Source organism: Aphelocoma coerulescens, chromosome 3, assembly GCF_041296385.1.
Source record: "Aphelocoma coerulescens isolate FSJ_1873_10779 chromosome 3, UR_Acoe_1.0, whole genome shotgun sequence".
Taxonomy (NCBI): Eukaryota; Metazoa; Chordata; class Aves; order Passeriformes; family Corvidae; genus Aphelocoma; species Aphelocoma coerulescens.
In genome coordinates, this window is record NC_091016.1 from 67,787,411 (window position 1) to 67,815,144 (window position 27,734).

Here is a 27,734-nt window from a genome sequence, read left to right on the forward strand (position 1 = left end):
GCATATTGTGGAAACATTTGATGATGCATTTGGTTTCATGATGTAAGAACACTGAAAACAAAATTGAGCTGGAAGGAGGAAATCTTAAGTGTTTTCTCCTGGTATTATGTTTTTAAAATTGAATCCCTCTGGAGTACTTAAACTGTCCCAGCTACATAGAAATAATTTATAAATCTAATATTTTAAAAATTATTTTAGGCTTTATCTGATATAAGAAAAAGTGTTAAACTTTAGTAGCTTTTCTGAAATTTCTATGAAAGAATTGTGATCCTGCATTTATTTTTTTAACCCCCCACTTAATAGTTGAGTAATAATGCAAAATTGAACGAATAGCCTAAAACTCATCCCTTAATCTGAAATCTTGGAACAGTTAAGGAGGGGAAGAGTAGGTTGATCAATATTAGTCTTATTTGGAGAGAAAAAAATGCAAAGGAGAAACAGCACTTTGTTAATTATTTTGCTTGGTTCTCTTAAGTGTTTTGCTTCATTATGTTACATTTAATCCTAGTAAAACAAGCACTATCAGAGGTGTGTGTTCACTCAGCATGTTTCCTTTGAACAGATTGTGTGAAATGTTTAACTTGACCTTATTTACATGTGAAAAGATCAATGTATTTTTAATTCCTTTTGTTTCCGATTTGTCCTTTCTTGACATTTATCCCTTCTGAATGGTAAAAATCTGAACATTTAACATTTTTACCTTCAAGTTAATTGTTCAAGTGAGTTTTAAATGTATGCATTTAACTGCTATAGATTCAGTTTTTTAAAATAAACTCAGTTAGTGTATTATTTAACTTTTTACGAGGTTATACATTTTCAGTAGCTGATTAAGTTTTGGATATTAAGGAATTAGTTGGAATAGCAAAAGAGGTAGGATTTTCAAGTTACAGTACCTTTGAGCTATTCTGTTTTGTAAAATTGTAAATACCATCTCTCCTACTCTATCATCTTTATTACACCTCTGGTAATTAGGGGCCTATCAGCTCCTAGGTCTGGGAGTTCTATATTGGCACCTGTCAGAGGTACCTTTTCCATCATTCAGGTGTATTATTAGTTCATGTGCGATATTTACAGTAGTTAGATATTTATTTTACATAAAATACATGTGTGCACTGCTACAAATACCTGCTCTGAAAAAAATTCCAATTTTCTTGGGGGCACATGGGCCGGCCTGCTCTGCTAGATTGCCTTAAAAAAGTGAGAGCATGTATTAGGTGTAACATCTTAGTTCCTATTTCACTCCTTATTCTTGGGTTTTGTTTTTTTTTGTTCCAGAGTAAAAGGTGTTGTTTATTCACTGAGCTAGAGGCCTTACATAGAACACCACTGTTTCTGAAGGCGAGCTTGTTAAGATGTCAGTCTTGTGTTTTACTTGGTTTTATCTTCACTGGAGCCTACCTTCCAGCATCATTATTTCCATTCTGGTTAATACTGTCAGCTTTTTCCTTGTCACTTTCCTGAATTTATTAAAATTGCTCCTGATCAAGAAACCCAAACACTATACGTTGTTTTGTGACAATTTGGAAAATGACTGAGTCTAATTTATTTGGTCAAAATGATATCTTTTAATGATTTTGGGATTGAAAATAGCACACTTGTTTCACTGTATTATTGTTGGCAATGTTTTTTTGTGTTCTTGTGTCTAATTGTAGTTTTCAGTCTAGGGAACTGTAATACTCGTTGGTACATTTTTAATATTATGGATATTTAGAGTATTATTTATGTTTCAGAAGAAAAAGTTCTGGAACTTTATTTCATCTTTTTTCCTTAGCATCTTTTTCTTCAGTAGCAGTTTTCTTTCTCAGGGAAAGCAGCACAATGTCCTGAAGCAATTCTTATTGAGTTCAAATCTCCACTATGGCTATGGGCTCTAGAATTCAAGTGGCATTTAAGTATTTGTAGCAAAAATACAAGCTAGGTCTGCTTTGAGTTCTGTGTATGAACAAATACTGAACATAAAGATGGTTCTGAACTGAGGCTCACACCCAAAGCTGGTTAGTAGTTATAGTGAAGTGCTTTTTAGTGGGAAGGTTGTCTCTTGCCTAAGTAGAAAAAAACCCACTCAAAAATATCTAGAGCCTGAACATTCACTGTGCTGCGGATGATACCCATATCATCCACAGTTCCTGTCAGTTATAGTAAAGATGGAACTTAGTTGTGCCACATCCCAGAGAACTACCCTAACTACTGGCTGGGAATGATGTGTCCAGCTATGTTGAGTAGGAGGTGGTGGGCATGGCAAGAATGATCAAGAAGTCAGTTTCTTCAAACCAAAAATACCCCCTTGAAATCTAAACTGTTTCACATGATGTGCTTCCATCTTTTCAGTTCCGTTTCTGCTGGCAATCCCATACCTCCACTCCTACTGTCTTTAATGAAATTTTAGTAAATACTGTCATTTCCTTTCATCTTCATTATAAATAAAGCTTTCAAAATGGGAGTATTTGTCTGACTTTTTGTAAAATATGTAAGTAGAATAGATCTATTTTTTGTCTTTTTAAGGGAAAAAACTCAGGAACTGAAACGGGACATGTCTGAGGATTTGCTGTTTGATTACCATAACCATGCAAGCAGAAATGCAAAAGTCATTGTCAGTCAGTGAGTTTCTCCCTTGTACTCATGAACAACTCCTAGTTTTTGTTATTAAATGCATTTGTGTATCAGTTTATAGTAAGGGATAGGTGTTAGTGTATACACAGTATTGTGAATAATTACTGTACTGCTGGACCTTGATTTTTTTTTTTCTTTTAAACTATACTCAACCTGTTGGACATTTGCTTCTTTAAAATCACATCTTATGTAAGCCCCTGAACTGCTTTTTTCAATAACTGATACATTTTTGATATATGATTAGACTTTTGGCATTCTGAAGCCACCAGTCTTCCACTCTGGAATGTGCCTTATGCTGTGGCCTTGCCCTGTGTGGTCTGCATTGCCATCTCTAAAATCATGGGGAGGCATCAAGTAAATCTGTTTTTCTTATAAAAAACTAACAGAGAAACAAAAAAGTGAATGTGTGGACAAGTGAAATTTTCAAATTTGAGTTTTAAGACAAAAAATTATGGATTCGCCCACAGATATGTCAGCTCTCTGCCCTGTTCAGGATCTAGTGTGATTGTAATGGCACCAGCAGAGTGGGAGGGTTGAGAATTCAGAGAACCTAAATTAAATAAGGCTTTAGCTAATCCTACCTAGAAGTTTTTACTACACTAAATTTTTACAATTTTCTGTAACATAAAAATGTTAAAAATGTTGGCAGCTTTAACAATCATTGGCCAATAAATACATTTTCTTCTGCAACTTTAAAAGGCTACCTCATTAAGTTTCTGGAGAAATTTGCAGAATGGTTGTGGAAAAATTGAACAATTGTAAGATGGTTTTACTCTTCAAACACTGTCAGTTTACTTCTGTGTTTTTCATGTTCACTATTATATTTAAACTTCTGTTTCATACTGAAATAGTTTCAGTGCATAAATAAAAGTCATGGATCAGGAAAGCTTTCTTTTTGTAAAATGCATTGCATTCCTTCAATACAATCAACAAGAGTGTACTTAAATAAATAACATTGATGTGTAAAGGGCATGATGTTGTTTCTGAATTACCTGGATGATGTACAGGCAAATAGCACCATCCTCTGGCATTATAACGTTAGTTATTAATTAAACCTGAAATTGCTATTTTTTATTTTTGGAAATTCAATACAATTATAATAGAATGTACATATTGTACTTTCAGTTTTACATACTCATTTTGGGCCAGGGTTTAACAGAAATTCTGATAATTTGCATGGACTCTGTTCTGTTTAATTAAGTGACTGGCTAAAGGGGATATCTTTTTAGGGTTATCCTGCCCATAGTGCTGACTCTGCTCTTTACATGACCATTTATGGTAGGAAGTTGCACTTCAGAAATATCAGACCAAGCTTTTTCTAAATCTCAGTGAAAGACAATTCACAGTCATTTAAGAAAAATTCGTTGAGTTAGAAAACACCACCAACGACCTATGGTTGTGTATTTGGGGGAGAGTAAACCTGCTGTAACAGAACAACTGCAAATATCTAATAAATTATTTTTATAGGAGATCGTAGCTTCAGTTACGGGTTGAGAATGGGTATCGTTGGCATTGCTAGAGTGCAGAGCAGTACACCTCCCACAAATCAGGTTTCAGTAGTTACAGGATGAGTTGTGCTGAGTTACGGTCATGTGAAGGACTGGATTTTTAGTCCACTGAACTATAAGCAGTAGGTATGAGAAATACCACAGGGACATTTTTTTGAAAAGCTTGGTGGATGAGAAAGTTGCTGTTTTCATTGTTGAATTCCTGTTGGACCTTTACGCATTTTTTGTATCGGAAACATCAAAAGGAGAGACAGCTGTTTGAGTACTTTAAAAGAAAAAATACACCACCCCCCAGTCTGCCTTTCTGTACAGGAGAACTCCGTTCTTTTACAAGGGAGATGTTGGCTTAGTGAAACTGGAAATCTTAAGAGTTTTGCTATAGCATCAGTGCCCGTCTTTTTCCTAACAGATTAACCACAAATGCAAACCAGACCAGTTATCCATGTTTCTGGAAAGACTGTACCAATGGTCTACATATAGAATCGGGTCTGTGCATTTCTTTGCTATTGTGTGTTGCTTAAACATAATTTCATAGAAATTGGAATGTTGTATTAAGCATCCAAATATTTAGACATACAAGTTTAAGTTGTGAGAATGCTGAAAGCTCCCAGTTGTAATAGACAAAAGTAAAGTCTTTTTATATAAAATATATTTATACTCTGTTCTCTGAGACATGTTTCTTCAGCAACTTTAGATATTCTAAATTAAATGTACAGCATTCAATGGAATGATTGCAATAGGGAGTCACTGGGAAAAAATAGTTGTAATAGGTGCTACTTGCAGGCTTGACTATACGTAATTTAAATAAGTCCTGCTGGCCAGAAACGTTTGTTTCAGGTGAGAAGAGCAAGAGAATGCAGCTGTAACTGACTGCTGGATTCTGTATCATTTGGCTTCATTCAGGGAGGTAGTATTGATGGCAAGAGACATGGTGAGACTCCAGAAATTTTGGCTATGTTTCAGACAGGAAAGAAAATGTGTTGTTGCCTTGTTATAACATATTCCACTCCCTCTGCTTCAACCTGATCTAACATCATTGTCTGTGTCCTTCTAATCCTCTTAGTTGTGTTCAGTTTTTTGTTGAATTCGTCTTTGTGCCGTAAACACAGTATTTCCTCATGTCAGTCCACATTTTTTATTGCAGTTCATTTTTTCTACTTCATAATTGCAAACTCCTTATCTAGCCATTCCCAGTTTCCTACCTATTTTTCCACTCATTGGCCATTATTATTTTCCATGTTTGCTCTTTTCCAGTCGTAGTTTGCATTCGCTTTCAGTTCTGCTCCTGTTCTGCTTCCTTTGTTCATGTTTAGCTCTGCATGTAACTTGTCATTGAGTATGTGGCCTCTTGCTTTCTCCCTCTCCTTACACACAGCTTTTCTCCAAGTTAGGTTGTTCACTATTACTGGCTTTTTTTTCCCCAGTCACTCTATCTCTCATTTCATCTTCTCTTCTTGACTGGTTTTCATTCTTCTAGTCTTTGTCCTTGATAATCTGTGTGTTTTGCTGCTTGCCAGTTCTCACTATATGTTTTTCTTCTCTTGCCCTCCAGTTTTGTTTGTTTTTATGATTTACGCAAGACAAATCTATGCCTCCAGTTTATTGATGTGGTAGGAAACTATGGAGACCATAGGAGAGGTAAAATTTGAGTTCAAGCGACACAGCTATGTCCAGCCTGGACAAAAATACAGCTACATACTGAATGTTGATGAAGTGTTTCTGGGATTTAGTTTTAAAAACTTAAGCCATAAGAGCATGTGCAAACTGTTTTCTAAGGAAAAAATCAAGTGGGTTTTCAGACTGTGGAGAGATCACTTGAAGGACTTAGTTTATGCAAATAATACTTTCCTTAGGTGCCATTTTAAAAAATCTCCTGTTGTATCTTTTATCTTCCAGTTTCTCTGTTCTCCTGTTTGGAAGTAAAAAAAAAAAAAAAAAAAAAAAAAAAAAAAAAAAAAAAAAATCAGCCCCAGGCAGGAGCCTCACTTGAACACATTAATTTTTGGACTAGAGATGTCAGCTTGCTGAAAGTTGCAAACATTGAAAGTAAAGCCAGAGAGGTGAGGAGTGCCAGCTGGCTGTAGCAGGCTGCCAGGCCTTCTCACTGTGGCTGCTGCACACCCAGTTGTTGCAGCTGCATGTAGTGAAGCAAACTCTTTCTGGAACTTCAGTCTTGGGGTAGCGAGTTGTGCTGTTTGTGTACTATGGATCCCAGGAAACTGGCTCATGATGGAGAGACTCAGGAATATCACCACTCAAGAGCCTGCTGTATCCCTCTTCCCTCTTGCTGTATCAAACTTTAAGAACAAAACAAAAACATTCTTGTAGTTAGGTGCAAGTGGACATTTTTATTTTCAGCATTTTTCAGTGAAAATGCCTACTCCCAGTTTCGTGAAAAAAAAAAAAATCATATTCACCATCTGAAACTTTGCAGAGAAGGTAATAGTTATAACAACGAGACCAAGTTACCTGGAAAGCCCCTGACTGTGGTTTCTATTAGGAAATAACCTTTCTTTTAAAAAGAAAAAGTTCAGTGTTCTTGTTTGGAGAATTGTTTTCAGTAGTATCTTTAGAATGGCTGTCTCTCATCACTGGGTGGTGACTTAGCAAGTTGCCTTTTCTATTATTTTGGACTGTTGCATTATATTTGGAAGTGCTGCGGATATTCAGTAGCATCCGCTTGCATATTGTTCATAGTAGCATATTGTCATACAGTTTCCTAAAAGTGGATATTTTAAACCAGTATAATTCAAGTACTGACGTTTGCATATGAAAGAAATTCTGGATGTTGAAGTTCTCACACATGCAGACTTCGTCACTGCTCTTACATCCAAAGGCATTTAATTGATGGGCTATAGGGATGATGCACAGCAAATTATATGCAGGCAGAATGTTTTAAAGGTTAGGAAACTGGGATGTTCTGAGTTCTGTAGTCATGTTGTGTACTGGTGGTACATTGTTGAGAGCCTTGGACTTCTGGTATTGTTCTCAGAATTGTGATATGTTGATAATACTAATACACAGTACCAGTGCCACTGATGATAGTGTGCTGCATCCCAGTGCAAACTTAACTAAACTGCAAGTTGCCACTATATCCTACAGCATTTTGTAGAATTTGTGACTTTCAAATAATTCAGTTGAATTACAAAACCAAAATAAATTTTCAGTAGCATATCTCTCTAATTTGACAAGTTTTGATATTTCCTTATATTATTTTTTCCCATGTGCTGTGAAATTTGAAGAGATAAAAATAAAATTCTACTGTATTTAAGGCAAATTTAAAAAATTAATCTAAGGCTAGAAGCTTGTGGGGTTTATGGCATAAATAGAAGAATGTAAACAATTTGAAGTTTTTCAGGTGGGTTATGTTACATAATGGATTTATTAGATGTTAATATAAACACAGATATATGTGAGCAAACCAGTGATACATGTTTCTGGGCATGAAATTGTGTGTAACCAGCTGCGTATCTACATCTACTTGACTCACTCGTCTATTTCAAAATATTTGAAATATTTTCACAATTGTAGGGCCTTAAAATTAGTTTAAAATCATAGCACAGCATATAGGAAGGGAAGTATTATCTTGAGAGGAGCCTCAGTTATTAGTTCTGCTTTTCAGATAAAACTGTGTCTTCTCATGATGTGCGCCAAGCTCATGACATGGTGCACAAAACCAGTGCCCTGTTTTCTTTTAAGTAATTGGCTGTTGCTGTATAATCAGCAGACAGAGATGCAAGTGGCTTGTTTGTGGTTATATAGAAAGTCTGTAGCAGAGGAAAGGATGCAAACCATATCTTGTAGATTAGAAAGCATGGTGTTACATGTGTATTTTTTTTCATGGCAGTGCTGGTTTAGACAGCATTAGGAGGACCTGCTTAAGTAACTTTATTCTGTCAAGTATTCATTGAATGTAGGATCCTTAGCCTCATTCAAAATTGAAATAGTATGCAGCTGCCTTCAAGTGCACATGCAATTTTGAAAAGAAAAGAATCAATATAACCGATAAAAACGTCAGAAGCATGCAAGTGAAAAACTAACTGCATTCTGTCTACAGTTAACTGGAACATAATTCCCTTGAAAGTGTGATCCTTTGCCAGTGCTTATATACCATTAGTAATTGGTTTGTGAGTAGAGATGGGATTGCCATCTGAAAAAACATGGACTCAAGACATGCCTGAATTTTTGACATTTGTCTTTGTTTTTCAAGCTGAATTCAGGCATATGAAACGTTCTGGTTCATTGTATCAGAAACAGGCTTCTCTGTGCAATGGGGTAGTTGAGTGTAAAGTCTCACTACCAATTTGCAGTTTGAGCGAAAGACTAGTTGGGAGGAGAAGCTTACGTGGGTAGGAATTGAAAGCAATGGCATTTTGTTTCTGCTGTTGAAAAGATATGGTCATCTGAACAAAGTCAGTGTGGATTTAAATACCCAGTGCTCGTGTTCATTTCTCCAAATTTGCCAATATCCATTTAGTGTCAACATGTATTTCTTGAGAGAGTGGCTGTATAGCAGACTCCTCTTTTCATTCACCACTAAACTACCTGGGAACAGACTAGACTGTCAGTCAACTCTTCCATTTACTGAAACCTTCCATACCTCCAACAGAATTAGAGAAAAGATCAGTTTTTATCTTCCTGTTACTTTCAATGTTAAGTGTGTATATGAACCAAAACTGAAAAAAGGACTCATCAAGCCTGCTAGGTTTGATAATGTAGCCAGAGTAATCTTTTGATTTCTTTGTGCAGATCTTCTACAGGTACTGCTTACAACCAGTTTTAGAAAAGAAATCCAAAGGGAGTTGCTCACAGTAAAGGAAGATGGTTGACTATATACTTTTGCTATTCCATCTTGAACATCTAGAGAGACTGTGTTAATTTTTAAAGACTGTCCCTATGTTTTATTTCTTTCCTGTGTATGTATGTGTCTGTGTCATGTTTATCAGCCTGCAGGTGCATTATTGTGCCATCAGATTTTGGGGTTGTACTTCTAAGAATTTTGAAGTTACATCAGGTGTCATTAGTAATACTTTTTGAAGTAATACTTTTTGACTAAGTCAAAAGTCTGTTTAAAGTCAGAAGACCAACTGGCAGTCACAGGAAAGGTAAAAAAACAGCCAAGAATAATACAAGAGGACTTTGTCAAAGTGTCATACACTCCAGTTGTGCTGGAGTAATGGCAGTGCAGGCCTGTAACAGTTCCCTTTGGTGTTAGGCTCATCCCAGTTTAATACTGAGACAAGGTTCATCAGCACACGTTTAGTTTTGTAATACTGTTTGACTTGTAGCTACAGTGCGCTTTAGCCTAGGTACTCTGATGTTAGTGCAGTCCAAATACCTCTCTGGAAGTTACTTCACTTAAAATAGGCTGGAAGTTTGGAGTTCTAAACATTCTGAATTGTGAGAACTATCATGCTGATAAGCCTTTAAGGTTTTACTTTTTTATTTTCAGTTTTAGTTTTTCTGGTTTATAAACGTATACTATGTGTTTTCATGGAAGGAAAACTTCTAAATTTTCCTAGTGTTACGTCAATCAGTGCATTTACTTGTAGGGATACACACCTAGATTTACTTCTTGCAATGCTAGAGTAGTGAAATGTAACAAGGAGGTATTGGGGCTTCTTTTGGAGTTTGTGAAAGATGTATCTGTTTTTATTTTATGTGTACTCTTGATTTAGGAAACATTGAATTACCTAGGTATGTGTTTGAGAATGTCCAAATGGCAGTAGGCATGAAGAACTTTATGAAGGCCTTCTTGGCAAAAATCTGTATATCCTTGTAAACCTTTCCCTTCAGAAGTTGTTTTTCCACAGCTGCTCTTGTCCTAATCAGATTGGGATTACTGCTTCTACATTTTTTCTGGCTTTGTAGTGCACTCCAGTTGCCATAGGGTACCCTGCCTGTAGATTAAGAAGTGTTTTAAGAATTGTATCAGCTTTGTGCATTGACTTCCTTTTAGTTCCAAGGTGCAATTTAAGGATTTGCATGCAATCTGTTAAGTGCCGAATAGCTTTTGCTTTGCCTGCTAGAGCAGATAAGAATTTATCATGCAGTTTTCTCCGGTTCCCTATAGATTAGATAGTAAAGTATACTCCTTTCCCAGCCTTCTGTCCTTTGTAATGAAGCCATAATTATTAATCTTTAATGGCGCCTGCAATGCATAAAAGACAGACTTGGTCCTTATCTCAGTGTGCTGCTTGATTTTATTGTGTTTGGTTATAAAAACATTGAAGGCAGAAAATTGTATTTGATGCTTCTATCAGTAGTGTAACTAATAATTCTTGCCTTGTCTTTTCATCTGTTTGAATGTCGCCATTCTGGGATTATTTCTATGGTTTGATTTGTCTTTATATGATCCCAGTCTGCTTCCTTGCTCCACCTATGCTTTAGTATTTATATATTTATATAATTATTATTGTTATTGTTACCTATAAAACTAAAGTATATATATAAATAAAGAAAAAAAGCCACCCAAACTGTCAGCTTTAATGGACCATTATTATTTTACTTTCTTGTGTTCTTTGTGATTTTAGTTTTGTATCGTCTTTCCACTTGTGGTGTTTCCCAAATTCTAGTTTTAAGTTTATTTTTGTGTCAAATACTCCATTTGTTGAATGTATTTTGTCCTCTTGTACAATTTCACTTTGAGTCTGTGTCAAACACTGCAGCACTACTTGTACAGAGTAAAGCTTAATTTCAAAATTGATTAGAGAAGATATCTTTTGTAAAACCTTTGACTTTTGGAGTAGTAGATTGCAAGTTATTTTCAAGTTATGTAATATAAATTTAATTGTCTTTTCTTTAAACTAATCTCATTTCAATTTAATTGTGTTTTACTAATTATTAGTTCCTTGTAGCCAGATTTCAAACATGTGTTTTTCTGAGAATTAACTGTAATTTAGCTTTCAAATTACATGTAAAGCAGTCGTGTTTACCTGTCAGTCAAAAATTATGTCTGCTTGAAAATTGTTAGAATTGAAGCAGAAAGTATCATACCAACTTGGCAGCAAAAGTAATTTTTACTGTAACTGGAGTGTTTAACTGCTTACTAAAAAAATGCCCTAGGGGATCTATTTAAGAGCTTGAAGATAGAACACAATCTTTGTGCTCAGCTAATAGTCCCTGTCCAATGAGAATTTTATATTCTGAATATTTATATTTGTTAGTTACATGATTTGAGATTCTTGTAAGCTGTGCTTTCTGCTGTTGTCATTATTTCTCTTACTTTTGTTTCTTATTTACAGTGTAATTTGTATGCAACTATTAATAAACTCATACAGGCTGCTTCTTCCAGATATCTGCAGGTGGCATATAAATAAAATAGCAGATAAGACAAATGAGGGAGATGAAGACCAAGTCATCAGATAAATAAGAATGTCTCCATCTGTATTGTGACTGCTTGCTTTTTTGGTTTGTAGTTGTAGACGTGTCTGTGGTATTCTGTTTCCTTGCCTGAAATCTTCAGTAGCCTTGACCGCAACCATTTATGTAACCTGCAAACCAATGTGATTTTGTGGTTTAAAGGTGTAGCCGTTGTGCTTTAGAAGGAAGCGCAGCATTAACATAAATGAGTGGGGCCAAATGGCTCCAATCGTTCATCCTAATGTAGTATATCTAAAATACTCGAAAGAACAACTTGATATTCTCTTGACTCTTGAGTATCCAAATTGGTCTGATACTGGAAGAGTAGTGGCCTTTTTTCTAGTTTTCAGATACACTTGTAGGTAAAGCATGTTTAAAAATTGCAGCTTAATTCTGAATTCGGGTTATTGTTTTGCTTTCTCATGTATGTAACATCCTTCAGAACACAATGTGCAGCTACTGTCACAAATGCTGTAAAGCAGGAAGTCTTTTTCCGTGAAGGAAGAAGGGATCCTAACATAATAACAAGGAAATTGTGGAAAGAAAATAACTAGTTTACTTCTTTTATAGAAACTCCTCCTCTGCAGAGTAAATAATTCATCTCTTTTTTTACAGCTTGATAAGAAACTAATAGCACTGTAGTGCTGTTAGTTGTGCAACTAGTTTCACAAAATTCAGAATGAACTTTAATTGTGTTTCCCTTTAAGTCATGGTAAAAGTTAATACCCTTAATTACTTAAGTTACTCAATTCTGGTAATTATTTCTAAATAACCTTTAAACTAGCTAACTTTGGAGAATTGCTTGGCTTCTTGAGTGTAATTCAGTACAAGACAACTCTGTTTACAGGTTTCAGGGAAGGCCTTACAGCCCACACATAGCTGGTGCTGCTGCTAGCATTCCCTGAGGTGGAAATATTTTTTTGCTTTACAATGTTAACAATGTTAAGGCAAAAGAAAAACTCTAAAGAAGAATTAATTCAATCATCTATTGAGCAGCTGCAAAGTATTTCTTTATGCTTGTATTGTATGAAATGCTTCTGGCATCCTGCAGAGCTGCTTCTAGTAAAGCTCTTGAATAGTGTAGGTGTCAGGTGAATGCTTGGAGATTTTCACAATAGATCTAACTGTAGGTTATTTTGATTAATTATGTAATATGTTCAAGTAAGATACTGAAATGTGAGAGTTGGTCATGAAGGACTAGTATCTTTGGGTTGGAGAGAAGTAATGGGACTTGTTAAACTTTATATTTAATACCTGTTAGTCACAACCTTAAGTTCAAACTTACTTTTTGTCTATTACTAGGAAAACCAAGGGATTCCCAGTCAACCAGAATGGAATCTGAAATTGTGCCAAAAATTACCAAAATGACAGTGTCTGGAAAGAAACAATCCACGGGATTTGAAGTTCCATGGTAAGCCAAGCCCTCATACATCAAGGTACATCAGCAGCTCCTCTTTCAGACTGATGCACCTGTAGCAAGTTTTCTTCTTATTTTTTTCTATTTTTCACAGCAGTTTTAGTGTCACTCTTCAGAACTAACCATCTCAGCTTCTTGTTTGACTCAGAATTACTTTCAGAAGATGGTACCTCACGTTTTGAATTTAACAAATCCTTTCACTATGAATAGTGCATAGAGATATCAGGTAGTCAGATTATTTAAACATCCGCTTCATAGAATACTGAACTTTCTTGGGGTTCGTTTATTTTAAATTTAGTTCTCTAAGTGGAATTATGAAATCAATAAATCTTAACTGTAATTGCTTGTTCTTCAAAGGAAGTAATATATTTAAGAATAGTTAATGGGGAAAACAATCACTTATGGCTAAACCTTGCCTTCCTCTGCAGCTTTTATTAACTTTAACAGGTGTCCAGGGTACAACTGTTGTAGAGTTCAGTCCTGCTTACGCTATAGCTAAATTAGAGTGGTTCTAATTTTATCCTGACTTGGAACTGTTGAGGGTGATGTCTCATGAGAGCAAGAAGACAGACATCTGGATCAGAGTCTACCTACAACAGTAGCCAGCAGTGAATAGTTAAAGAAATTTATAAGGACAGGGCATGTATTTTGGGAATATGGTCCACAAAATATCATTGAGTAGTGTTCTGTGGCTCCCCACAATTTTTATTTTCTTTTTGGTTTTGTCTATTTCTATTAAGAAAGGTTAATGTATTTTTCTTACTCAGGTACCCTTATTCTGTTTTTGAACCCAGGCTTATAATACCCACCTAATCGTGGCAAGAGATTCCCTAGTTCATCCTGAGGTCAAAAAATTCTCAAGTGTAAGTGCCAGCATCACAGCCTCATCCTTCAATGTTTGTGGTTCTGATCTGGAAAGCATTTTTGGGAGTACAAGGGCAGCATGCTTTATTTTACAGTATCTTGTGCTTGTTTGATAACTGAATGGAAAGCAAGCAGTTTTTGCTTAAGCACATTTAATACAGGGCGTGAAGCTGATGTCATTATTCCTTTATGCTGCTAAATGTCATTGCTAAAAAACATCACCTTCATTCAGTCTCCTTAGGTACAGTAAGCTCCAAATCAAAAATTTCTGTGACTTTCAAAATCTTTTGTCTGTACTGTTTGAGAGTTGCAATATATAAAGGAAGCATCATTTTTTTTCTCTTTGCTGTCTACTAATCAGTGACTCTGGGTTTGAAAACTGGACTTGATCATGAAGTTTGGGGCACCTTCATCTCTTACGTTCCTACTAAACTTCTCAGAAGCTGGAGTTTTTCATGGTGACTTTCATGTAGTAATTTAATTTGGATAGAAGTTTATAAAAAGAAAGGAATATTAAGTGAGTGAAGACAATCTGCCAGCTAGTTTTAAGTAGTTGTGATTGATTTTTTTTTTTAATCTGTCATAATGGCTATTTTAAATGTTTGTTTCCAAAAAAGAGCAAATACAGAATTTGTATCTCTGATACTTAGCATGTGTGCCTGCTCCACAGGGAAGGAGGAGATAAGAAGAATGCTTCCTCATCTGTAGACTAAAGTAATTCTTGGACAGGCTAGTGATGACTCAGTCTCTGATGAAAGATGATTGTCTGCAACATGATTCTCAGCCATTCTGCTTCTTTTCAGGGACACTGAAATAGTTTGTTTCATGCTTGCTTACAGTTCAGCAGCAGAAAAAGGCCAAACCTTCATGACCTGTTGGTAAATCCTTTAGATAAATCCTTAATATTGCCCTTGTGAGACCCCATCTCAAGTGCTGCATCCAATCCTGGGGTTTTCAGCACAGGAAAGACATGGACCTGTTGGAGTGGGCCCAGAGGAGGCTACCAAGATTATTAGAGGAATGAAGCACGTCTCCTATGAAGACAGCCTGAGAAAAGCTGGGGTTGTTCAACCTGAAGAAGAGAATGCTTTGGGGTGACCTTATTGCAGCTTTCCAGTACCTAAAGGGGATATATAAGAAGGATGGAGACAGACCTTTTGGAGGGCTTGTTCTGACAGGTGTAATGGTTTTAAACTGCAAGAGAGTCAGTGTAGATCGTACGTAAGGAAGAAGTTTTTTATAGTGAGGGTGTTAAAACACTGGAGCCGGTTCCCCAAAGAGGTGGTGGATGCCCCAACCCTGGAAACTTTCAAAATCAGACTGGACCAGGCTCTGAACAACCTGATCTAGTTGAAGTTGTCTCTGCTCATTGGAGGGGGCTTGGACTAGATGACATTTAAAGGCCCTTTCCAACCTAAACTATTCTGTCATTCTGTGCTTGTGAAGATGGTTTTTAATTCATCTCATTTAGTGGTACTGCTGAAATACTAACTGAAAACCAACTTCCCTTTACTGTAGAAATTGGATATACATTGGGTATTTAGCTTTAAGTGGGAGGAATAGGTAAGAAGTAGAATGATCTGTAAAAGAGCATGAGATTTGGGGCACAGCCAATCAATGAATATGGAAGAAGATGGAATTTAAATGGCAAAGTTACTTGCATGTCTTAATGACCCCTGCTTCAAGGAGTCTGATGAAGACCTCCTTTCTTTTTTTGTCCAACAGACTGCTGTGGAGGCACTGCCAAGGCCTATGACTTTGATTTTATAGAAGCAGAGAATCATCTATTTCTAAACTTGAAAAACAAAACATGAACCTCCACCTCAATTCAATGAGTATTAGGATTGGTTTTTTTCTTCTGCAGTTACCTTCTGCATTAATGGCAGGATAAGGATAACCTGTTAGGGAACAGAAGGAATCTGTGTTTATTAACACCTGAGAAAGACTTGTTCCTTTGACCCTTATCATACCTTTTTTATGTTATTGTTTCGTTGTTAATTTAATATAGGGTGTTTATAATAATACAGCTTTTTAAGTACATAGTTTATGTCACTGACCAAAAGCACCGGTATGAATTACTCAAAGCATTCTAAATGGATTCTAAAACGTCTTTGACTGCCCCCTACTTTCACCCCAAAATATTTGCATGGTGCTGGTGCAGATACCATTAGAAGGGGGTTGTATAGTGTATATGAACTAGTTTTTGTTGTTACCAGTATGGGATCTTAAAGGTAATTTTTGGACCACGTTTTTAAAGGCAGCAACACTGGATTAGCCAAGAAACCCATTCTTTGACTAGCTATTCAGTCTATGATTCAGTCTTGTTATGGGGGATAACCTCATATTAATCAGTGAATCTTATTTGAAATGGATGGATTATTAGGAGTTATTAATTGCTTTGAGCACTGATTGCCTTTGTTGCTGGGTGTTAGTGGGATTGTCTACAGAAAATGGAATTTGCTGGTAAACTGGTGCTCTAGCAAAACTGTTTACTAGGCTTTTTCTTTCTGTTAACTAATAAAGGAAGCCAGAAGAACTTGTGACCAAAAAGGGTTGATTATTTTAACTAGTATGACCAATATTTTGTAATTAATAATTTTGAAAGGGGAAATAAATGCAGACATTTCTGTAATGACTGTAAGTACTCCGAAAGAGTCGGTTCTGTAAAAATAATTCACCCAGCATCCAGACTAGAAGACTGAAATTAATGTTTAAAGCTAAATTCTGAAGAGTTAATATTGAGCAGATAAGCTTTCAGGTTCCTCTTTGAATGCATGGTAGTGTGAACCTTTCAATACTTATGGGAGATTGAATGCCTTCTAACACATCTTATAACAACATATGTTGTATTTATTAATATTCCCCAGAAAACAGTAGTGTAACCATAACATTTTATTCAGTTTACTGTTGTGGTCCTTGTTGGCAAGACAGGATAGGAAGTTTCTGGTCTGGCAGTTTTAATTTTGACTAAATGTTGGCACTTGCCAGGCTTTGGTTTGTCTGCTGATTTCCAAAAGAGCTGTTTTGACGTTTATGTGTGAATTGCTGATGGTCAAGCTTTCTTGAGTACGTGATTGCAGTGGGCATACAAGGTTTGTGATAGTTCTGTCCTTTCAAAGAAGTCGAGTTGCATAATCAATCAATGGCTCCACGTTACCGGCTAGCAGTGGCTGGCAAACTGAGACTGCTTTTGATAGTTCCATCAAGTTCTCAAACAACAATGGAAGCAATTGGTTAGGAAGTGGTCTTCCTCCAGTATAAATTTTTCTTCATATGGTAGGTCATCATGGCTCAGACCAAGCTGGAACTTTGCTACCAAAAATGCATGCAGTTGACTTGGTTATATCCTGAACTGCCTGCACTAGTGACACACTAGGTACTGCCTTCTGACAGAAATTTTCAATTCAGTAATTTTGGAAAACCTTGTGGGAAGAGGCTTGCTGAAGAGCATTTCCAATGTCATTCATTTTGTTTATTAACTGTCAGAAATGGAGCTCCTTAGCATTTTTCTGAGCCATTATGAAGCTTTTGATAAACTACTCATCTAGTTACCATGAAGCATAACAAACTGTCAGAGTTTTACTGTTGTATTTCTCTTCATGTACTTCCATGAGACTGGAATTTCATCTGCCTACTTTCCTGTTTAGGTACCCAGCAATAAACTTGCTCTCCCTTTCCCTGACACTGGTCAGCAAGAAGCTGAATTATGTTATTAGAGATACTCTGTAAGTAGATCATACGCTCTGTCCATTCTGGTGTTTCTTCTCTGGAATGGCAAGTCTAGGTTAATCATGGCACAAGTTGTTTCCAAGTTTCCAAAACACACTAATATCTGAAACTTTTAAAACTCCAGCAGTGTACTGACTGTTCAAATACTGCACCCTTGAAAAAATAGCAAGTCCTAATGATGGCTGGAGCCATGTTTCACTCATTTCATTTGTATCTAGCACTTTTTCTTTGCACCACCCAAAATAAAAGCTATTTGGCAGCCTTAAGCAGCGGTGGTTGCAATAAAAGCTACTTAGAAATGAGAGAGTATTTACTGTTTCTGGCAATAACCATCGTTCTTTCAGGTGCTGTCATTAGTTTGAATTCCACCACACAAAATCCATCCTGTTTTGGGGAATCCTTACTGACATAGGCTTTGGCCTGCAGGAAGATCTTAGCATCTGGGATTAGAAAAAGAATAATTAGCTAACTTAATGACATAAAATTTAGAAGCTTACAAATAACCTCTCTTTGAAAATATATTCTTGTCTGTTCGTAGGCTGATGTGACAATGCTTGAATGTATTTTGGAAAGGTATAGAAAAACATGAGAGTTATGTTTTTGGGTCACACTGCTTTCAGCTTCATCTAAATAACTACCTCTTAATTTTTTTTTTTTTTTCTTTTGAAAATTTGGTTTGGGAAGAAATGCAGACACTGAAAAGGAGAGAAAACTATTGCCAGCTGTAAAGGCTGCTTTGATATGACTTCTTACACAAATACTTTCCTCCAGAACTTCAAATATTAGACTTTCAAGGAAGAAAACTTGATATCAATGTAAAATACCATATTTGCATTACAGTGTGACCTTTGCATATTGGCACTAGTCCTGGTACTTCAATGTGAACATGCTAGATATTATGCTGAGACTGAAGTGAAGTTTGCCTGAAAAAAGGGAAAAAGATGGAAGAGTCTTAATCTTGATGAAAGTTGTCTAATGCAAATTAATTGTAAATGCATGAGACTCTCTTCAATGATTGAGACAAAAATTATTTGGTATACTTTGCATCATTCAGATGATTTTAAATACCTTATTAAAATATGTAGAAAACTTTGTTACCACAATTCTCTGCATATTTACCCTCTATCAGCTTGATTGTTTCCAGTCTGTTTTCATGAAATAAAATTTTCCTGTGGAGACATTGGCAAAAATAATTGTTTTGCCATTCCTAAGTATATTTTCAACTAAAACTTAATGTACTATTTAAGGAATTTTAGAAGCAGAGCTTTCTGTTCAGCCTTATAGAAATGCACTTACCTTTTCCAGTAAAAGAAAGCATAAATGGGTGTAATGTATTTTCCCTGTGGAATAATTCATGTGTAATCAGCGTTCTTCATAGCTACATGTAGAGCAGTGATGACCAACTATTGTTTTGGTTTAGAGAATCAAGTGTTATAAAAGTTATCCAGCTTGTCAAGCTGCAATGTTATCTATAACATTGGAGCGATAGTTGGTGATACAGAACACTTGGCTTTGTAGTGTGAATTCTGGAATGTCAAGATTGTGTGACCTAAGGCAGTAGTTTGATATAAGCTTGTCCTTCTCCTTCAAGTGGTTACAATATTTTGATAGGGTAACTTCTTTTTAGAAAGTACTTCAATACAAAAATATAAATAGACTTTATGCGTCTATATTTTATTTAATATCAAGTAGGCTTTATACAGAATTGTCTATCCATTATGCAGAAGCACACGTACCATCTAAACCCCTGCAACCATCAAGGCTGGCATAAAACAGGTTGTTTGCTTAGCTAATTTGAGAAGCACGCCTGGGTATCCAGCCTTGAGGCCAGAGCCTGACCTTGGGTTTTGGAACTGTAGCCAAAAATATGAGTGTTGGAATTTCTGCTTTGGTCTCACAATCAAGAGAAAGACTTGGCTTTGGGCCTTATGAAAAGGTGTCAAAATCAATCAGTCTGCTGCAGTACTGATAATACAGGTGGGTTCTAAAACTGTGGGGAAGAAGGGAGAGCCACAAACCACTGATTATTATAGTATAATGAAAATCCCTATAAAACACTGCATTTAAAATTTTATCCAAGGGGAAGAAGCTTCTTCCCCTGGAAAACTGGAAATCCTTTCAAATTCACTACCATAATTCTGTGATGTCCCATGTTACTTAGTGCTGTAATGAGAGGCTAAGTTTGCATTTGACCTGAACATTTATAATATTTAATTTTTTAGATCATAACTCTTCAGTAGACTAGCATGTTTAGACTGTATTGTTCCATGAGATCTGTGTAATGGAAAGGGACTAACGCAATGCAAATACGCCTACACAGACAGAAAATGAGAAGGAATGTTAAATAAAAGCTGAGATGTCACAATGTAGGATTCTAATGTACCAAAACAAATAGTTTTGTTTTTAGAAGTTGAAAAGATTAAAACTGGGTAGTTAATTGTGGCATGTAAACAGAAAGTGGAGAGTGAAGATTTCACTGTGGATGTGGAAACGCTTGACTCTTGAGAGCCTGCATGAACCTGTTCCTGAGAAAGCAGTCTGCAGCATGATGGTACTGAACTTGAAAGGATTTCCAGTTTTCCAGGGGAAGAAGCTTCTTCCCCTTGGATAAAATTTTAAATACAGTGTTTTGTAGGGATTTTCATTATACTGTAATAATCAGTGGTTTGTATATTGATGTTTGCTGTGATAGAATGTTGGCACACCTGTAATAAGAGCTTCTGTTCCTGTCTTGTTGCTTACATTAATGCCTCACCATGCAGCTGTCAGGCAGTAAGAAAGCTTTTGCTGTCTTTAAAAGGTTACTTAGTGTTTGTTTTTAGTGATCATCTTTGCTATGATAGGTGAAGAATAATGTATATTCTCAGAAAGCTTGTGTAAATCAGGAAAATATGTTCATTTACAAAATGGAGACAAAAAGAGACAGTGTAAGAAAATAATATATTGAGGATTATTTACCATTAGGATTAGTATGGTGATCTGTGGGAGAACAGGGTGTTAGAAAAAGGGAGTGTGAGAATCCAAATCTCTTTAGTCCTAAGTGCCTTGTTTTATGCATGAAACAATTTTTTTCAATATTGATAAATTATCTGTTATGGTTCTGTGTAGGCATTGCACTTTAAATTGCAGCTTACATGTGCTTAATATCAACTCTTTATATTGTATTGCTGTTCTCACAATAGGACATCACTATATTCAGCTGCAGTAATTTAGTGTATGTGGAAACTGTTTCAGGATCCGTGCTGCAAAGCTGACTTGGGCTCTTAGTTCAGAGGAAACCTGCTCTCTGTGGTTGTTCTGCATAGTTGTCCTTTCCCTTCCTGGTAGAGTCAATGGAAAGCTTGTTTATCTATTTCATATATTTTACAAGATTACATCTTATCTTGCTTTTGTAGACAGTGCTTTTCAGACAAGATGTTCAGAGCTGGTATCTCTGCAGTTTGTATCCAGCTGCTTATCAGTTCCACCTTAATGGGCTTATCCCATACTCTTAGGGGTTTACACAATACTGAAGGGGAAACTCAATTTCTATCCTATAGATCTATGTCTTTGCCATTTGCATTCTTTGTGTTTTCTTTTTTTCCCCTAGTGCGATTGCTGAGGAAAATGGCCACACTAACACACCTCAGAAAGGACTGTTACCTGAAGACGCCAGAGTAGCTTCTGGGGTACTTGAGGCTGTCTCAAAATCTACTCTTTCACCTCAAGTAGTGCAGGTTTCAGAAGAGCAGAATATGGTGCCTAGTCCAGCAAAAAAGTCAAGCAAGGTAAAACCACAAATAGATGTGAAAGCAGAGTTGGAGAAGAGACAAGGAGGAAAGCAACTGCTGAATTTGGTGGTAATAGGTAATACTGTTAAATTACATTTTTGACAAACATAAAGTTTAAAAAGTGCATTGATTGAATTTGGAAGTGATACAGAAACAAAACTGTCCTCACTCCAGGGAAGGAAAATCTCATACTGTTTTCAGGTGCATCTGCATTCTTTGGAGGGAGTACATTCAGATGCCTTTGACGTGGACAGTGAGGTTGACTTGGCTTCCCTTTGAGAATACAGTAGAACATGTTTGGTTTGGTTTCATTGTTGCAGCGTGTTGTTTTTAGTATGAATTTGGAGGTCCTCTACGGCTGTCATGCTAACTGGCTGTTAGGATAAACTGTCTCCCTGTGTCTATCTCACAGGATTATGAAGTTCTGTGGATTACGCAAGCATTATTAGTGCATGTGATGTTCATGTGTTCAGTATATTTCCTGTGCTATACCTAAATTGCATAAATGAATAAAATTGCTATAATATTTGTTTTCCTCCACAGGACATGTTGATGCAGGCAAAAGTACTTTAATGGGTCATTTGCTCTACCTTTTGGGAAATGTGAACAAAAGAACTATGCACAAATACGAACAGGAATCTAAAAAGGCCGGTAAAGCTTCATTTGCCTATGCATGGGTCTTGGATGAAACTGGTGAAGAAAGAGAAAGGTAGAAATACATTTTAATGGGAGTAACCCTTTTTCTCTGAAAGAACAGCATTTGTTAGAAAATATTAGTGTAATAAACTAAGCGTTGAAATGTAGTTCATCACATTTGACTTGTGTTACTTTTAAAATTAAATCTACAAATTAATTAAATTAGCAATTATATTTGTATGCTTTATAAAATGCCTTTATTGATTTGAAATATGAAATTTAAATTACATTTTTGTACTGAAGAAGTGAGTTTTCTGAACTGCTGTTTTTGATTGATTTTATTTTCTCTTTGCTCTGAGATTTTTATTTTTAAAGAAAAACTTTCTGGAGTCATCTGTAAATCGTTGGGATTTTGGGGGGCTTGTTTTGTTGTTGGGATTTTTTGGTGGTTGGAAGTAGCATACTAGAAGTATCTACTACTACAAGACATTTTGTCCCTTGAAAGTTTCTGTCTCTCTCAATTGTCTGTAAAGGGAGATGCAGATGACTAACCCAGATACAGATGTGTACAGTAGGCATTTGCATTTGATGAGATGAATCCTATCCTGTATATCATGCAGAACATGTAGTGGTTAGTGAGGTGTGGAACTGAGGCCAAGTGTTGTGTTGTGATCCTTCCTTGGTAATCGGAAGTTCTGCCTGTGGATCTTTGCAAATATGTAACTGTATCTCTATAGTCCCATACCACTTTTTTTTTTTTAAACTCAGCTATGTTTCTCTTACTCTGATGATACCTTTTTCTGAAGAACTAAATATCAAAAGAATAATTAATAATGATTTAAATATGCAATTCAGTTTTCATTTTCTCTCTGTGCTTGTTGGGACACAGTCTGTGGGTGCATGGAGTTAGTACTGGGAATTCTGGGTGTTTTTCTTACGACTGGATTTACTAAAAGGCAGCTCTAGAGGTCTGCTCTTCCAACAAGCAGGTATCCCTATGGTGAAGGCTAAATCAGTGAAAGATATGAAGTGCATAAGTGCATGGTTGTGTTTTTGATACTTCATATCTCTGTGAAGTTTTCAAAGCAGTTTTAATGGTGTGTTGCATGTATGCTTTGTTTAAGGGGAGTGACAATGGATGTGGGTATGACCAAATTCGAGACACCGACTAAAATAATTACGCTGATGGATGCTCCAGGCCACAAAGACTTCATTCCAAATATGATCACAGGAGCTGCACAGGTAGAGATGGTCTCAAATGGTTTTTCCAATATCAGTATTACTTGTAACTTCTTAAATGGTTTTTTTTCTTTTAAAATCTAAGATGGAATGGAATCATTGATGGTGTTAGCATATCTTTGAGTTTTCTAAACTTAAAAAAGAAGGTGTTTGTTAAACGTTAAAGGTAGTTGCATTTTTTTGATGCTAACATTTGGGAGGAGGGTTTTATTATGCAAGTAATTTAATAGTAAGTTTCAGTTTGATAAAATTGCAGTTGAGCTTTGAAAGCTATTTAGATATGGTATATGTCTACTCAGTGAGTAGTTCTGTGAAAGTCATCTTGTAGGTTAAGATTTTAAGTGATTTTGAGCTTAAAGAAAAAGGATTTATAGGTCAAACAAAACATTTTTCTGTTTTACAGTGTATTTTTTATGGGACGAGAAGACATAGATAACAAGGTTTATACAGAAGGCATCTGTCTTGTCAAGAGGATATTTGCAGAGACTGCATGTTACTTGTTTTAGGAACATTAGGCAAAGTCAAAAGTATTGGACACTACCCATTGAATTAAGTATGGCACTCACCAGTAATCTATAGATTACTTATTTGTGGAAGTAATACATCAGAGATGGGGGAAAAGTAACATGTTTACATTGAATGATTTTATTTTTCTTCACTTAAAGGCATCCTTCTTTAAATAATAAAATTGATTCTCCAAAGTAGAGGTTTAATCAAAATTTTTTTTCAAAAGCTAAGCTGTGTATAGGTTTTTGTTTTGTGTGTGTCACAAGTCTGAAATATGGGTTATATCTTCAGATCTTTGTTGAGTACTTGGATGAGTACTGCTAGTATGATCTTACAGATAGAGAACTACACTGTAGGGAGACTGATTTGTCCCAAGTTCTGCTTTAGCTCTGAAGTAGAGCCTGAGTGAGAACTCAGACCTTGTGACCCAGTGGTTAGGCTGCGGAATAGTCAGAAGTTTGCAAACTATGGTGTAGTGCTTATACAGACATCTATACAGTGGAATATATGTTGTAGCAATTTTATGAGTTTAAAAATTAGAAGTGGATCTTTAGTTTCAGAGCAGTGGAAAATGTTGACTCAGATATGCTATTTTCTTTACAGTTGTTATTTAAATAGTTTTTTCGTTTGGGAGAAAAGTAACACAGGCAGAAGTATTAAGAGAAGAGTTGCAAATCCCCCAGCAATTGTATCAGTTCAACAGAAGATGGGGCTGACCACATAAAGCTTGGTATCTTTGTGTTCCAGCTCTCAGGATGATGAGAGGCTGGTCTGTTTTGAAGCCTGTTAAGGAATCACTGAAACTTTGCAACTTTCCATTGCCTGTTAGAGTAGGCTCAGTGCTTGAAGCAATGGCTGGAAATGGCTTTTTATTGTGGAGAATGCTGTTAGGAGGTGAATCCCCAACTGCTGTTATGCAAAATGCAAATCAGCCTTATCAAGGCCAGCATCTGGCCTTTGATACACATTCAGTAAGTCCTGAGGTACTGTTTTTATAATTTATAATTTAGAAAATGCAGGATGTCTTCTTTTTTTTTTTGAAGGAGAAGTTCACTGCAATGCACTTCTGAGGCTGGGAGCTCTGGGGAAATTCATCAGTCATCCTTTTCCTGTTCTCACACTCCTGCTGTCTCTGAATGAGCTGTGGGGATTTCATGCCTAGGATGAGGAGAGGAGAGTTCAGAGTCAGGACTCAGTTCCTTTTCTTGGCATTCTGAAGCATGAGTGTTTAAGGAAAGGGAGAAAATACCACTTTTTCTTCCCTCTTTCCGTTATGTCCAACTCCTCAGGCCTATGAAATTGTCTTACACCTGCCTGTTGACACCAGTACCTTTGTTGTTCTTGTCTGTTGCCCTCACTTAGTACATGATGATGATCTAACTGGCAATTACTTACCAATGGAGGAAAAGTACAAGAAATATTAGCAGCATTTAAGGCTAACAGCAAGAGCTGTGTTTTTTCCCAGTGCTTACATGCTGCATGACTTTCATGCAGCACTGTAGACTATATGCTCTTAATGCTTTGGTATTAGAGAGTTTGTCTAGGTGATAAAATAGGCTACTTTGTCTTTGCCACCTTGTGATTTTGGCATGCTCCAGTGTGTTGAGTGGACTGTGAAGCATTTACATCCAGCATACAGTCAACTAGTTGTCCCAGTTGTATAGTGTGGGGATTTGTTTGCTATTTTTGCAACTTCTCACTAACAAGGTGTCCAGACTGAGGCAGGGGGAACTGGACACTGTGCTCATACGTTGTGTTCTAAAGCTTCTGAGCACAGGCTGCTTTTGTTTAGATCTGTGCAGCACCCACAGTGGGTAGATTGAAGGGCACAGGTTCCCCAAACCAGCTGTTGTCTTGTGTTTAACCAGGAGATGCTGGTTTATGACATGAGATGACATAATGCCATAATATCTCAGCAAAGTGGGTTTGATACAGATGGGACTGAGCAGTTTCAATTACCTTTGGAGCACATCAGGATCCCTCCTCTGTAAAGTACGTTTAGTGTGAAATGTTACTGATTGAGGAATTTACCAGATTATTTCCACCTTTTGACCACTTTTGATTTTTTTTTCTTTATAATGTAGGCTGATGTGGCAATATTGGTTGTGGATGCCAGCAGAGGAGAGTTTGAGGCAGGATTTGAGACAGGTGGACAAACTCGAGAACATGGATTATTAGTACGCTCTCTTGGCGTGACGCAGCTGGCTGTTGCAGTCAATAAAATGGACCAGGTACACACTTAATTTCTGCGTTTAAGTGAAGGGCTTCTATCTAGATTTGTGGACAGTAAGTTTAAGGATCAGTATTGTGGAACTAATAATAAAGCATTGTTTTTTGCTTTCTGGCTCTGTCCCTTATATTTAGACTTTACAATGCCATTCTTTTCATTTATGGGTGTATTTTCACAGTACACAAAAGGTTAATTCTGGTGCTAAAATGAGCAGGGATCCTTTTTGTACTTGTGGAAATCTCACATAATGGTTGATCTCAGTGGCATCTCTAAGATCATCTTGGTCATTCAGGTCAAGACCAAAGTAGTTTTATTTAAATATGTAAAGTGTGTTAAAGATCACTATTTATGTTTTAAGTTATTACTGTGTTGAATATATCTTGCTGAGTCTGAATTTTGTGTAAACTTAAAAAAGTTGCTGTTGAAATTAAAGGGGCTTGCAATTTTAGTGGTGTGTTGTGATCAGTAATTGCTAATGTGTATGCTCTTATATATTCAAGTATGAATGCACCTGGAAATCTCATGTTTATAAATACACATCTGTTTCTACTACAGAATTGATGACATGCAGCTGTATGTTCAAGTCATGGTTAAAAATCTATCATTTTATTATCATATCATAACCTGTGCTTTATTTTAGGTTAATTGGCAACAGGAAAGATTTCAGGAAATTACAAGTAAGCTTGGCCAATTTCTTAAGCAAGCTGGCTTTAAGGTAATACATTTATGATGCCTTCATTGCTTTGTTCAAGCATTTGGGTGGAATGAGCTTTTCCTGCAGTCAGGTTATTTTGTGTCACTTTCCTGCTACTGCTACGTGTGCATAATATAGCAGATTCCTTTTCTTACTGGTAGGGTGACACTGTGCCCTGGGTAAGGGTAGTCAGTTCTTTAATTCTCTTTGTGTCATCATCTTTGTTTAGGTCTGTTGAATCTTTGGGGGTACTCAGATCACTTTTAAGTTCTTGGGATTGTTGTTTACAAAGCAGAAGAGACAAAAATGGTCTGTCCTAATGTTCATGATTACGTGAATGACAGTAGAGAGTTTTATACTGCAGCAGGTGTCAGTGTGGAGCTCATGAGAACCCTCTGCTCACGTTTTCTCAGTTCCAACTACTATTCATTTGGACTGGGTGTGGTCTTCCTGCAATCTCTATGGATAAAGCAGCAATTCAAACCAAAGTTTTGCCTGTCAGACACGGATGAGTTTGTTACCTGAACTCAGTTTCTAGTTGTCATTGTTGATATCATCATATTTAAGTATCTCCAGCTCTTCTGGAGCAGAGTGATCAGGCAAGAGGTAACTACAAAGGAAACTGGTCCACTGAGTAACCTGCTTTCTTCAGGGGAAATACAAATGTGACAACTACTCTTTTCAAGTTTAGATGTGTAATGTTGAAAAAATGCACCTTTTGCTTCTGCTAACAGATCCTGTTGTAAATGTATGCTTCACATCTGTTTTTTTTCTTCATTAGGAATCAGATGTAGCTTATGTTCCAACAAGTGGCCTTGGTGGTGAAAATCTAGTCACAAGGGGTCAGTCAAGTGACCTCACACAATGGTATAAAGGAAAGTGTTTGTTAGAGCAAATTGGTAAGTGCAATTTTCCTCACTTGAAAACTAATACATCTTAATCCTGTGTGTGTTAAAACTTTTATTTTGGGGAAAACGTGAGACAAAGTCATTGGAATGCAACATAATTAATTTCTCTAACTGAGAAGTTGCTGAGATAGTCATTATATGCAGAAATTCTAAAAGATCTTATCAATTTATTTGCAGATTCTTTCAAACCACCACAGAGATCAGTGGATAAACCATTTAGACTGTGTGTTGCTGATGTTTTTAAAGGTTGGTTTTTTATG

At 36.4% G+C, this 27,734-nt stretch overlaps 1 protein-coding gene across 4 annotated transcripts in view; it reads left to right on the forward strand.

Moving 5' to 3' along the window:
* HBS1L (HBS1 like translational GTPase) overlaps positions 1-27,734 on the forward strand; it is a 59,657-nt gene that overhangs the window by 21,410 nt on the left and 10,513 nt on the right. For 3 of the 4 annotated variants that reach the window (XM_069010720.1, XM_069010723.1, XM_069010722.1), the window contains 9 exons: positions 12,783-12,891; positions 17,409-17,486; positions 21,080-21,336; positions 21,804-21,969; positions 23,021-23,138; positions 25,727-25,873; positions 26,513-26,587; positions 27,348-27,465; positions 27,652-27,720. In XM_069010720.1, coding sequence (XP_068866821.1) covers positions 12,783-12,891; positions 17,409-17,486; positions 21,080-21,336; positions 21,804-21,969; positions 23,021-23,138; positions 25,727-25,873; positions 26,513-26,587; positions 27,348-27,465; positions 27,652-27,720 — 1,137 coding nt within the window. The remainder of the gene's footprint in view (positions 1-12,782; positions 12,892-17,408; positions 17,487-21,079; positions 21,337-21,803; positions 21,970-23,020; positions 23,139-25,726; positions 25,874-26,512; positions 26,588-27,347; positions 27,466-27,651; positions 27,721-27,734) is intronic. The other variant, XM_069010721.1, reaches the window with a different exon arrangement.